General features: G+C 39.9%; 1 protein-coding gene across 7 annotated transcripts in view; it reads right to left on the bottom strand.

Moving 5' to 3' along the window:
- The window catches only part of mctp1a (multiple C2 domains, transmembrane 1a), a 209,647-nt gene that overhangs the window by 48,091 nt on the left and 146,802 nt on the right, over positions 1 to 14,754 (bottom strand). For all 7 annotated transcript variants that reach the window (XM_051110080.1, XM_051110082.1, XM_051110079.1 and 4 more), the window contains one exon: positions 10,802 to 10,921. In XM_051110080.1, coding sequence (XP_050966037.1) covers positions 10,802 to 10,921 — 120 coding nt within the window. The remainder of the gene's footprint in view (positions 1 to 10,801; positions 10,922 to 14,754) is intronic.

Genomic DNA, 14,754 nt, shown 5'->3' with positions numbered 1-14,754 from the left:
ATGGTCCCTTCAAAACCCCTTCAAGTTTTCATACTTAACTCAAGCACACAAAGAGCCGTATGCCCATGACCTCGAGAAATACTGCTGGCTACTTTATTCTCCCAGAAGAACATGCGAATGCAGACCAGCAAAAATGATGAAAAGAGTGTTGCCGAGAATATTGAGAGCAAGATATTAGGCAAAGAATCAACAAATGTTTAGTGAAATATTGATTTCATTTAGAAATCTACAAACATCTGAGAATCATTGGTGGCTTTTGCTACATAAACAATTATTATACATTCATACAGAAGCTGTTTGTTTGTTTGTTTGTTTTTAATTGCAGTCTAAATAACTTTTTCAGAACTTTTTAACCTAGCAGAGCATTCAATTGATGTATTATTATACTATAAATACATTTTTAAAAAAGGGAGTCGCTATTAATAAGTGGGGCATTGAATGTGAATTCATGAATGCGCAGTCGCGTTTTACTTTCACTTTCAAGATTCGCGATCACATGTGTATACTACCGAGCGGTAGTACTTACCACACAATTTGCAAGATCATGTTTGTCAGTGGTGCTCACGATCTGCAAATCATTTGCCATAGTTCTATCAGTCACCTCTCCTTACTATGTTTATGTGGTAAGTGAAATTTTATGTACTGTAATGTAGCATTACTGGTTAACGCTAGCAAACGACTAACCACGTCCCTTTAGTGCCACAATAGAATGCGTTTTTTGTCTGTTTTTTAATCTGTGTTGATGTTTTAAACGTAAGCCAATTTTAACAATATTTTCATCTGTACAAAGATATGTATGCTGTTGGCAACGGCACCTAGTTGCTTAATGATTTTTACATTATTGGCTACGGCGGGGATACAGCCTACTTCAGGTCATCGTAGCCGTTCCATTGGAAGCTGTTGCTTAAAGTCTCTAGTGTGTTTTTCACGACGCGTCATCGATATTGGCGGCATATTGGCGGGACATGAACAATGCCACTGAACTGAACAGAACTACAAATTTAGCTAATTATTCCTGCTAAAATGGTCAATTATTGTCATGCTTTGCCAGGAAAAATATCTGGAGTAACTATAGACTGCCAAAAGTCATAACAAATCAAGAAGAAAAGTGCAAAAACTGGGGAACAAAAGGTGTTTGTGGTTGGCCAAACTGAACCAGGATTTCCAGGTTAAGAATCTTGACAACATTCGTGTTTGTTCTTACCATTTCCGGTCAGGTAGGTGAAATATTAGACTAACCCCTGCTGAAAAAACAGCTAAAACCAGCCTAAGATGGTTGGCTGCTCTTAGCTGGTTTAAGCTGGATGTTGCTGGTTTTAGCTTGTCTCCCAGCCTGGCTAGGCTGATCAGACTGGTTTTAGCTGGTCGTTCCAGCTGGTCTCCCAGCCTGACCAGCTAAAGAAGTGGCCAAAACCCCTCTAAAACCAGCCTGCTGACCAGCTAAAACCAGGCTGGATGACCAGCTAAAACCAGCCAACCAGCCTAGGCTGGTTTTAGCTGTTTTTTTTTTCAGCAGGGACATCTTAATCCTGCTTGTACGTATCTTTATCACCTATTAACTTTTGGACTTGGCACACTGTCCAATATGACCACGCATCCAGGTAACTGACCCAATCGTGATATAAGTGCAAACCCTCTATCCACCTCAGGGTTGCCAGGTTTTCACAACAAAACTCGCCCAATTGCTACTCAAAAAGTAGGAAAAAGTAGCCCAAGAGTAGCCCAATGGCATTTAGAGGGGGTCCCACGTTAAAATACACAATCCGAGGGGTAAAATACACCTTTTTTGATGGGATTCCCTGGATAAAATTAGAATTCCAGGGGCTAAATATCAAGTTATTGGGGTCACTTCAACATGCAGACATGAAAAACAACCCGCGGTAACAGTATTAAAATATCCCAATTCCGCGGGGACACCGCAGACTTAGCAACACTGATCCACCTTTTTCTTCGATGCGGAAGTAAGCCTATGAGTGAGACTTCCGGTTCATAGGGAGATAATGAGAAGAACGTGCAGCAAACTCTAAAACTATTTGCACTACAAACCAGTGTGTTGATAATTAAGATAATACATTAAAATAATATGGTAAGACACAACAATTTGCAATATAAATCATCAAAACATTTACAAATGGCCATGCGCCCACTCTTACAGGAAGAAAAAAGTGGATATGGATTCACGCTTCGGGCACAACCCTAATGGCCATACCCCCAAGGTGAGCTTGTCCGATAAGCAACAACTTCATAAACCCTAGTATGTACCAACATGCTACACAAACACCTTAGCAATGCACAGCAAACAGCTAACAACTACACACAACACAACAAGCCATTGGTTTTGTACAGACAAGCACTGTTTACATTTTTTTGTAAAATTAAAAGATCTACTTGCAGTGCTGAAAGGATAAAATAAACCAAAATGTTAAATAATGTTCACATCACTTTCATTTGTTCTTGGGAAACTGCAGTCACTGACAGAAAGAGCTGTTTATAGAATTTAAAATATGCCACATATGTTTTACTCTCACAAACAAAAAAAAAAAAACCCTTCCTGTGTGAGCTAGTAATTTGGCAGCATTAATTATTCAGATCTCATTGGCTTGTTAATCAGAACTGTAGACACCAAAATAATCAGGCGATATGTTGGCACACAAATAAAGAGTTTATCTCGGTCAACTGAAAACATTATATTTGGCCTCAGTGGCTTTCGGGAGCCCAGAGGAGTGTGTGTATCACATGTCTGTTTTTGTTGCCGGAGGACTGAAAAGACATAGATCATTATTTCTCTTCTTGTGGTTCCTCCTGTCAATCCCGCATCAAAGCTTCAAGGTCATGTGTGTGCTATTTACATACGACAACTCGGGCATCTGAAAACACCAAAAAGCTATCAGGGGAGGAATACATCTTCTTTTTGATGATTTTCCTGGCTCCATGCATTTCATCAGTTTTTTTGTGACATCCAAAAATTGTTACTTAGCAAACAATAGCTTTTGTTCCTTTGTTTTGTCTAAAAGAGAGAGTGTATGGCTGCTATAAGCCTCTTATGTAAATGCAGCCTGCGGCAGAAACAAAAGGCGGGTTCAGGATAGATACACGCAGTGTTGTGAGGAGACTAGCGATGGTGTTTTGCGCTAGCCTAATAGCACACGGATCGACTAGAAGAGCGATGTAGCTCGGCGCTAGGTTAGCCAGAGGTCATACGCTGGTAAAGGAACTTGGAGGAAGTTGAACTTCAAGCAGACCCGTGCTAGCCTGAACTCGAAAGTTTGGCAGTCAATATGTCTCACTTGCAGACAGAAATTCAGACTAAAATAGCATCAGAGCCAGACTTTAAGTCCATTGTTTGGCCTTTCGGTTAGCAGCGGCACCATCTCCAGACCAGCGCCGTGACATCCATCCTGGCGAGTTAATGCACTTTCTCTTGCCTTCTGCCATCAGTGGAGGAAGAACCCTGCTATCTGCGCTTTTAATTCTAACCTTCCCCGTGACAGGTGCGCTGGGAATAGACGCCCTAGCTAGACAAGCCATCCAACATGAAGATATGCACTTTCATTTTTTTCCCTGCCTCTCAGCTCTCGCGCTCTCCCCTCCTCCAGCTCTTCTTTGAAATGTGAGACATCTCTAGCGTCTCCAGCTGCTCAGGGGCTGGCCCTGCTTTGTATGCCGCGTGTGGACCCGAGGCCCGGGAGAGCCCAGGCCTGGAAGGCTGATAAGGGCTCTCGCCGGAGCACATCGAGCCCAAACAGCCTCTTCACAGGCTGTCAGAGCCCTGCTGGTCAGAGGGAGGGCTTGAGCTTTTGCCAGCACTGGCTGTCTGTGGTCTGACCTCTGCAGGGGCTCGAGTCAAAGAGTACGACTGCTGGCGCTCAAAGAAACTCTGCCGGTTCTGTTTGCGCGTAGAGTTACGTTTCAATAAAAGCGGTCACGATTCAGATGTGAGCACAATGGGCGAAATAATTGCCGGCATGTGTGGGAAAGGGACGGAGCAGCGTCTCCTCGGGGCTGAGTTGTACGGGGCACGCGGGCCGGCGAGAGGACGCGCCAGGGTCGTGCGCATCCAGAAGCCGCGGGAGTCAGCGGTGTCGTCGGTCCCACGGCTCGAGCTCCACTGTAATCCTTAGCAGCCCTGAACCCACAGGACCCAGAAAAACACTCTGGCTTTCTGTTCTGTAAATAAAACCCCGGCTTCCTGAGACAAGCCTGCGTCAACAATGGCAGCAGCAGCCGTGACAAAAATCACACGGCGCTGCAGTGTTGTTAGCAAAATCACGGGTACAAAAGTTCACAAAGACGAAGTTCAGGAGCTGCCAAAGTTGCTCCCCGCCTCGCCTCCAACCTCGCCTGCGAGCCGTGGCGGCACGAGGGAAATCAGCAGGGCAACAAACGCTGCCAGTTCAAAGTGACGTGACCTTTTGATTTTGTCACCTGTCAGGGGCTGGCACGGAGGAGCGGAGACGTGTCTGCCAGGCGCGGGTGAAGCGCTGTCTCGCTAACGGGGGCACGGCGCTGGAAGAGGTGGTACCACTGAGGTGGATTAAAGGCCTAGAGCACCTCTCGGCTCTTCTTCTCACTCTTCCTCATCCTCTCCCGGCCCTGCCGTCACACTTCTTGCTTTTTTGTTGTCCCCGTTGAGCCTGCAGCTGAAACACCAGCCTGAGAGTAAGACAAGCTCTACCATGAAGCGCCTCTAGGAGCACGGCTGGCAGACAGACTCTCGCTCTGGTTCTCTTTATGTTGTCGTTTCGTGATTGACACTGGAGGTGGGCTTGACAGGCCTTCGTTTCCCCCCACAGCAGCCCACCTGTACCAGCGTATCCTTTATTCATGAAGCTCCATCCAGGCTTGTTTGTTTTTCAAATTACACACACCGGAAGAAAAAGACAAAACACTACTCAAACCAGACAAAACAAAAGGTGGGAAAAAGTTTATTTGCTAACTTGCTTTCTGTGCCATGCAGAACACTGACACTGTTAGTAGTTCAGAAATAAACAAACAGGTTAAGAACAAACAGCTATACGTTTGATCTCGTCAGTCGTCATACATTTACGAAAAGATTAAACTAAAGGTGAAGGGTAATTTATTCACCATTGGCAGCATCAAATAAAACAGCAAAAATAACTGTTTACAAACTGGTCTCCCAAACACATCTACAGGCTTGTCTTATTCAAGTTTAAGTTAACATTTTCACACATTTCACCTTGCAAGTTTGCATGAAATGTAAATTCACCTCTTCTATTTTTAATGCATGCTATTCATCTTATTGTAAATGATTCATTCTGATCTCATAGAATCAATATAAAAAATAATTTAAAGGATTAGTTCACTTCCAGTGATGTTCATGTCTTTCTTTCTTCAGGAGAAATAAACTAAAGTTTTTGAGGAAAACATTCCAGGATTTTTCTCCATAGTGGACTTCAGTGGGGATCAGTGAGTTGAAGGTCCAAACTGCAGTTTCAATGCAGCTTCAAAGGGCTCTACATGATCCCAGTCAAGGAAAAAGGGAATTATCTAGCAAAACTAGAAAAAAAATCATATACTTTTAACCATAAATGCTTGTCCTGCATTAGCTCTACGATGTGCGTCCACGACTTCATGCAATACGCAGTCACGTTAGAAAGGTCATGTGTTGTTCGCTCTTCGTCTGTGTACTCTGGTTCAAGAAGGTAGGGTAGGGCAAAAAACTACATCTCATTTTCTCCTCCAACTTCAAAATCCTCTGACACTGTTGTTTTACCATTTTTTTTGTAAATGGTGTTTGGCTTTGGACGTTTGCTTTGTAAACACTAGGTCGGTACCTTCGCCTACATCACGCTTGATTACGTAATGCATGAAGTTAAGCTAGTGCAAGGCGAGCATTTGTGGTTAAAAAGTATATAATTTTACCTTTTTTTAGAAAATGACCGATCGTTGCACTAGATAAGGCTCTTATTCCTCGCCTGGGATCGTGTAGAGCGCATTGAAGCTGCATTGAAACTGCACTTTGGACCCTCAACCCATTGGCTCCCATTAAAGTCCACTATACGGTGAAAAATCCTTGGAAAAATCCTTGAACATCTTGGATGACATGGGGGTAAGTATATTATCAGGAATTTTTTTTCTGGAAGTGAACTAATCCTTCAATAAATTTTAAACAATATCAACAGCAAAAATACCAGGAAAAACATCTTATGTTGCAAAACTGGGGGCCTTAAGGTTGAGAGGCACTGATTTTGCTTAAAACCCATTTGCTTAAACCCAAACCTGAGCTACAGCAATGTTCACAAAAAAACAAGCTGTGAAAAAATGATTAACCTTTTAAAATAAGCCAGAGGAAAATGGAGAAACTGCGAGCTTGCTAGAGGACACGGTGAGAGTAACCCTGACAATTAAGACCCTCTCTCCCACCACTGACAAGTTTGCAGAGAAAGAACCTCGAATGCCTAATTGCGCTTGAGCTGGTGAAAGAGACGTCACTATGTTCCTCCAGCTCTGACAGTATATGCTATAATTAACACCTTCAAAACATCTGGTAAACTGTTTTCCAGGCCAGTGAATTCAGCAGCCCGGGTCTTCTAGGGCCAGCCACGGGCTTCACTCCCCTCCATTCACACAGAGCTGTCCGACGCTTGACTGAGCCTGAGTGGCCACACTGAAGCCCACCCGAACGCTTCCAGGTCTCCAAACAAAAGTAGGTGAGGGGTGGTGTTAGGGTGTCGAGCACTGCCTCTCTGCAGGAGGTGAGCAGGCCACTGACAGCTGCTGTCAGAACGGCTTTGCTAGCTGTGTCGGTGCTCCCTTACCTTCAGGTTAAGATAGGTGCGCTTGCACTCCCTACCAGTAGGGGGCTCTTCTAAAAACGGTGGAGGCAGCGCAGCTGCTTTGTTTTGTTCTAAAGCGCCGCTTTAGAAATCACAGCTTTCCATCACCTGCTGATGATCGACAGGCGTAGTTCAAAAGTCACATCCCTTTGTCTCGCATCTAAACCCGTGTTTACTTTTCCATTGTCTATTCATTCTGACACAAAAACCAATAACGTGGCTCTACGCCGCTAGCCCGACTAGCTAAGCTTCTGCCATTCTGTTGATTTAAAACAACGGCTTGGGAGTGTAGTCTAGTGTTTAGCGCACAGCCATTCCAGATGGTAAAAAGGATCTTTAACAATAACAGGCCGTGACAGCGAGGTCAGGTATCTGGTGGAAGGGTGGCAGGCGGAGAACAGCAAAAGAATACGAGAGTCAGGGGTCAGCTGTCTACAGGTTAAGAGTTGAGCTGGCATGTCACATCTAGAGGTAACAAGTCCCTTCAAGAAATGTGACAGCTGAAAGTGGGTTCCTGTTTTCCCAGAACATACTAGGCTGTGGACATCAGGGGTACAACAAACAAGGGATAATATACAATCAGTCTGAAGAAGGTTGGTTTGCAATATTAACCAGCTATTATTCTGTGATAATGACGACAGCTTCTTACTGAAAAAATAAATATATATTTTTTATTATAAAAACAGCTGTGAGACATCAATTATATAGGACAAAGGCTAAAATACGGGAGTGTTATTACTGAATAATTACTGAATATATATATATATATATATATATATATATAATATATATAACATCAAAATGATATGATATATGTCAAAATGACAAATTTTTCTTTTATGTCAAAAATCATTAGGATATTAAGTAAAGATCATGCTCAATTTCCTACAGTAAATATATAAAAACTTAATTTTTGATTAGTAATATGCATTGCTGAGAACTTCATTTGGACAACTTTAAAGGTGATTTTCTCAATATTTTGATTTTTTTGCACCCTCAGATTCCAGATTTTCAAATAGTTGTATCTCAGCCAAATATTGTCCTATCCTAACAAACCATACATTAATGGAAAGCTTTATTCAGCTTTCAGCTAATGTATAAATCTCAATTTTAAAAAATTGAACCTTATGACTGGTTTTGTTGTACGGGGTCACATATAATATTTAACTACATGGTGTATATTCATGGTAAATAAGCAAAATTGGTTTGACACTATTTTATAATATATTTTAATAATATAACATGATTGTAATAATATACGTGGGTATATATATATATATGTGTGTGTGTGTGTGTGTGTGTGTGTGTATGTGTGTATATATAAAGAGTTGAGTTGCAAAACCAGCTAATAAACATCTCGGTCAAAAATGAGATAGTGATACTGAGTAAATGCTCCAGACACATATTATACGTCCATCAAATACTTTAACTTCAAACTCGCTAAATTCCAGCCTCAGCCCAATCAGAAGTACCAGTACATACATAGAAACCTATGCAAAGTAGCCAGAAAGAAATGCTAATTTTAAAGAAATACGTCAGATGGATTTTGAGGCTTTTGCATCTGAATTCTTCATATACACATGCACATATGAACATATGTCTAATTAGTCTGCAATATATTACTACCCTAAAGCAATTTTTTTAAAGGTGATTATAACAGAGGCTGAAAAGTTCATAAAAACAAAAACAAAAAAAAAAAAGAAAGAAAGAGAGAGAACATGCCTGCAAAAAAAAATTCTGTGCAGCTTTTCTTTATAACTAGAGTCTCACTTTTACTTTACCTCTCTGCGCGTACAGGATATTTGAGCACACCCGCTCATTCACTGCATTCTTCGCATAAGACATGCTGCACCACATTACAAAAACATGCGGTGCTGATAGTCAGATGTCATACAAACACTTGGAAAAGTTTCGTAGAAAGTCTCGCCATCTAGGCTGGGCAGCATCTCCGTTTCTCATTTCTGTCTGTCTCAGTAACACACACACACACAGAAAAACAGCTTGGACTGTTGGAGCACCGCAGCCTGCATTTATGTGTCAGCAGGTTTAGCGCAGAGCTACAGTTAGAGTTATCTGAAATGACATCCTGCCAGGCACACGGAGCCTGGCATCTCTACTGTAGTGATGAAAGCATGAATGGGACACTTCCACTGGGGGAAAATATTAGTCCTTTCAAAACTACATCAGTGTGTATTTATGAAAATAAAACACAAATTGTAAACTCAGAAAGCATGGGTTTATCTAAATGACTGCACCGCTTTCAGATAACAAGCTAGCAGCTAACAAACAGCTATATAGGTAAAACAGCCTATAGGAAGTGAAAAAAAAATAAATGACATAAGGTACTAATCATTACACACACACACACACATAAAGACACCTAAATTCCTTCCCCTGAAGTTCATAGTGAAGCACAGGGAAACAGTGTCCAAGCTCAGGCTCATCAGTGAGTTTGAGGCTAATGGAAAGCATGTGTGTGTGTGTGTTTACTGTTTCTGAACTCTCTTGCTCTCACCAGCCCGTGTGTTGTGGTTACAGTCGTCAAAATGCAGAACAATGGCCTGTTAGAGAGCAGAGGAGATGTGGAGGGAGGAATAACGGGTTAAAGGCATTACCTCGGACTCTAGCCTTCTCATGTGTTTTAAATCCGCAGGTCCTGACAGTATCACCTCTGACCCGTTACCTAGTTCTGAATCCCTAACTTCTGGCACACACACATACATACACACCAGCTCATTACATATCAAAAATACAATATATTACAAAATACATCACAGTGTAGTGTGTGTGTGTTATGATAAACCGGTTTTGCTTATTTACCATGATTACCGGAACATGAAATCCCATTACATATATTGTAGTATAAATATAACAAAAACCTATTAGTATACGATTAAATATTTACCAACAGTTTTTTTTTTTCATGACATCTATGCACTAAAATATTTTTATATTTCTTTATAAATGATTGATTTCTATCTCAAAACTGGAGGAAAAGTGTATTAGTATTGACATGGTAAATAATAAATACACAGATAAGCCTACATAAAAGAATAATAGGGCTCTGCTGAGTTTTTGCGTTTTTTGCAAACAATGTCGCCATCTACAGGACAACAGAATTACGCCACTTTCTTAAGGTCCTTCGGTTCTTGCTACTTTTACGTCCTCTTTTCTATGCAAAATTTGACAAAGGGTGTCTCTAAGTATGATATTTAAAAAAAAAAAAATATCAGAGACCCTATAACAGTAAAAGTTTGATTGCCTATATTCAGGACACTCAAAAAAAAAAAAAAATGTAGTTCACATGCTTGTCCCATTTACTCAAAGGATATCCTAGATATTTCAGATATATATAATGGGACTATTCCTGGTAAAAACGTATGTAGACCCTGAAATAGTGATCTACAAATAATTTACTATATCCACTTTGGGTGGTGACGATTTTATTCAAGTCCAAAGCTTTTATTCGATTACTGTCTGAAGTTCTCAAACTCCAACTAAATGACTTTCAAACATCTACATTAGTGTAAAATCGATTCCACTCAATTAACTTCAAGGTGAGCGCTCTTTATACCTCTGTTCCACCGATTCTTTAAGCTCACGCATTCAGTCAAATGCCAGCACGACACAAAACATCACAAAAGGCAACAAACTCAAAGCAACACTAATGAAAGTGCATTTTGACACTTTCAAGCATACGTGTGCATGGTTTAAAAAAAACATCCTCTTTAGAATGACACTGTGCTGACACTTTTTAATTGAAATATTTAAATAAAAAAACAGCTTGGAGTGCCACGCAGAAATGCTTCAGCTTCCCACCTGTTCCGTACTCAATAAAACAAGCAATTTCAAAAGTTTCTATGAGTGCTGAATGAGACTAAATATTTGGAATTCAAACAGATGTTTTAATATTCAAAAAAATAATAAATACAGAAAGTGGAGAGGATGCTTTTAAACATACTAGAAACAAATACAGGTGCAGGTCAGCGTGTGACAGAACTCACCACATCTCCCTGTCTCGTGTCCTTCCCTGAAGCAATGAGAACGTAGTTCCAGGCCAGCAGCATCAAAAGAACCAGCGGGACCATATAGAGCTCGAAATTCCACACGACCACAACGAAAAGCTACAGAAAGAGAACAAAATGAATGTACAAACATCATTCTGAAGATGCATTTATAAAAACAGACATTAAACAATTATTCTAAACTACGTACGTTTATCAAAAACAAAAATTACACAGAACAAAAAGACCAACATTTGTGATTTACTGTATCTTTTCATGTAGATATATTTTTGGAAAACTTAGAAAATGTAATTTCTTTAATCTCCAAATTTAATTTCTTCATATCTAATATTTTATTAGATACCTTCAGAACACCTGACAACCCGTAATACATAACAGGAACACAATGATTATTTTTCACAGTCTGTCATGTGTGAGCACAGATGATGCTTTTAAAGTCTTTCAGTGTGAAAACACAGTGAATGAGTCAATCATCTACAACAAAATCTCATTCTATTTAAATAACGTTATAAAGGCTTAAAACATAAAGCCAAAATACACGTTTCTGGACGTACTCTATAGTAAATGTGACCCTACCGCCCATCACCCCACGGCTTCAACCAAATGTTCACATACTCCGCCGAGGGAAACAGAACCTGACCATAAAGGAGAACACACAGTGTTGATCTGATTTTGGTCCCACTTTAACTAATAAATGAATCATTTGATACAATGCACTTTTTGTATACATACAAAACTGTTTTTTGTAATGTAAATGTTTTTACATTGTACTTATTATTATTTTTTTTTTAAATCTGCATGTAATTACATCTGTTATAAATTTCTGTAATTACATTTGTAGTTACTCTGTTTAAACCTTAAACCTCTTAAACCTAACCTTACCCGTATTCCACCTCAATAGCAGCAAAAGCGTTTTTGCAATACAATATGAACACAATAAGTACATTGTACTTATTCTTTGATGTAAGTACATAGTAGCTAAGGCCAGCTAAAATAAAGTGGGACTTTGATATTTTTGTTTTTAGCTTTATTTACTGAAAACTTTTTAGATATACTCTAATTATATATTGTTCTTTTAACATTTTCCAGTTACAAAGATTAAAAACTTTTAAACTATGAGCACTAACTTTATATGTTGCTCATATGAACCTTCTCATTTTTGAAAGAGATGTAAACTATAATAAAGAATAGATGCATTCATTAATCCAAACTAAAAATGTATAATAAATTGAAAAATCTCTACACTTCGATTGGTTCTGAAAGCTTCGATTGGTTTAAAGCTAAGCAAAAATTACAAAATCATGACAATATTATTCACAAATAATAAAAATGAATCTGCCAGATTAGAGTTAAAAAGACTGTACACTAAAAATGGTTAACCCAACTGAATACAAAAACATTAAATGTGATATTCAGTGTAAATATTCAGGTTTTAGGACTTTGGTAAAATAAAAGCAAGTATCCTCACACAGTATATGAAAAGCACTTAAGCCATGCATCCACAGACAGGCTATTATAAATAAAAACGCACACCACAATGACCTCGAAAAGTTTACATAACATTAAATAAGACCGGACTGGACATGCTCACAAACACACATGCAGAGCAGTGGAAAATCTCTGAATCTCGCAGAAACAGGTCAGATTTATTTCCGTGCCCTTCACACTATCAATTACAGCAGTGTTACCCAACGCGCACAGACTGAACATTTCACTGAGAGGGGAAAAAAAAAAAGACAAGGGCCACAAATTAGGCACCTTCAAGGTGCATAATATATGTAACTATCAACACTGGTTCAAATTTTATCTTTAAATGACCTCTTTCACAATTTTAATAATAAAACTTCAAACACATCTTGAAGAAATGAATACGAATATGGCACATTTAAATAACTCAGTGGATCAATACAATTAAAAAATGTAAATCATGCATTTAATATGCAATAAATGAACTAATGTGGGAATTTGCATATAGCAAAATATGCACAAGCTGCTTACTAAATAAATAAATAAACCAATTCTGTAACATTTGGTATTTTAGTACCTGCTCCTATAGAGCAAACACATTTCTTGCAAAATTCAGCAAAACATCTGTAGCTTGTCCCATTAATTAGAGCAAAATATATTTTTCAGACAAAGTAATTAGAATTCCCTCACAATGAATTAATACCTTCCATCTGTGCTTTCATAAAATCATAATGACTTAATTTAGCATAAAAAATATTTAAAATACAACAGATCAATCTTCAACATACTTTGACAGATTTTCTTCTATTTTTTGCCCCCTGACTCGGAGTTTTAAAACCATTTTGTCTATTTCTTTGTCTGTACTCCGCCGCATCCGTTTTATTTTCATATGCCTAGCGGTTCCTTAACCTGTCGCTGGACGCCATTCTTAAGTTTGGTTATTCTAGCTAAGGGGCCAGAGTCTGATTGACAGCTGATGTTAGCCGACACCTTGCCTGCTTGGAAGTGACCCTTCTCTCTTTCACACAACCCAGCGGCCAAGAGAGAGATGCCCGGAGTTCTGGGGCCATTCTTCCAGCCCTGACACTCATATCACCCCCGGTCCCCCCCCACAGAGAGCCCTCCTCAGGGAGGGAAGGGCCACGGACCCCAAAACCAGAACTGAAGGGAAAGAGAAAGGTTTGGGCGAAAGAGAGGAACGGGAGAAACCGTATCTGCGAACACGCGACAACAGGCTTTGTCAGAGCGCATCCAGGTATTCAGGGTTCGGTTCTCCAGCTTTGGCGGCCATTCCGGAGCCGTGGCGTTTAGTTTCCCCTTCCCCCCGTGTGAGTTCCTGTACTTCGGAGCCGCGGTGTTCTGCACGGGGCACGTACTGTAACCTCTCCACCTGCACGGATTCCGTCTTACAATGATACAGCGAGCCTCAGGACCAACAGTAACCTAATACAGACCATGACATCTATTCATTAAACGGCATCTGAAATGTAATTTCCTGTCAGTCCATTAATCTACAAAAAGACCAAAAGATATCCACAAATCACTATTGCTGTTACCATCAATATCTATTAGAATTTAACTGTGGTTCAGTGGAATATAACAGGACAACAAGGACATCACAAGTCATTCTTCTACTAAAATTTGAGAGTTTTTACGTATAAAATGAACAATAAACAACTGAATCTGAAGCAGGATGAAAAATGCCCACACAATGTGTGTTTTCTTTCTCTTCCCTAATGAATTTCACTGAACAACTAAGTGATATGAGCATTTGCATACAGGCTACATCCATCTCTAACATCAAGTAGCATGTAAATTTGATTTCATTTTAAATATCTATTTGATTTTATCCAAGCGAAAGCACTTGAGATTAAGTCCCTTAACAAAAGCCGTTGCTCTAACTGGGAGAACGATCTGGAGCGGCCAAGTGTTTCAGCATCTCGCTGGATTTTTGGAATGGAGGACGGACACGTTTTGGCAGCCAATTTCAATATCATTTTGGCACTTTGTGTTGTGGAGTGCAGGCTTGAGCACTTCAGAGCAGGCATTTGAGAATTAGCACATTAAAAGTGTGTTACCAACACAGCCTACAACAGCCCCTGTACTTGGACTTCAGAAATTAAGTCATCACATTGTGTTGATTATTTTAAATAGTGCCAACGGTGGGTAGAAATACGCCAAATGAGAGGCTGATTATGGACGTCAATAACTCATCTGCTTTTTGGCTGGACTCATTAGGTGGGGATGTTTGGATTGAGTGATGCCGCACTGCCATCTTCTGGCATGTCGTGAAACGCTTTCGTTCCGTGTTGTTCAGACCCAGCGTGATTTGAACTAAATCTAATTAGAAAGTTTGTGAAAAAGAGCAATCCTAAAATACGTGCTAAAACATACTATCTTCACTATTGACGGGTGATTAAAACAGTTATAGTCAGCTTTCAAAATGTTCAGCTATAAACATCAAG

This window comes from Labeo rohita, chromosome 5 (assembly GCF_022985175.1).
Source record: "Labeo rohita strain BAU-BD-2019 chromosome 5, IGBB_LRoh.1.0, whole genome shotgun sequence".
Taxonomy (NCBI): domain Eukaryota; kingdom Metazoa; phylum Chordata; class Actinopteri; order Cypriniformes; family Cyprinidae; genus Labeo; species Labeo rohita.
The sequence above is the reverse complement of the archived record's forward strand: the minus strand, read 5'-3'. Positions and strand labels throughout refer to the sequence as shown.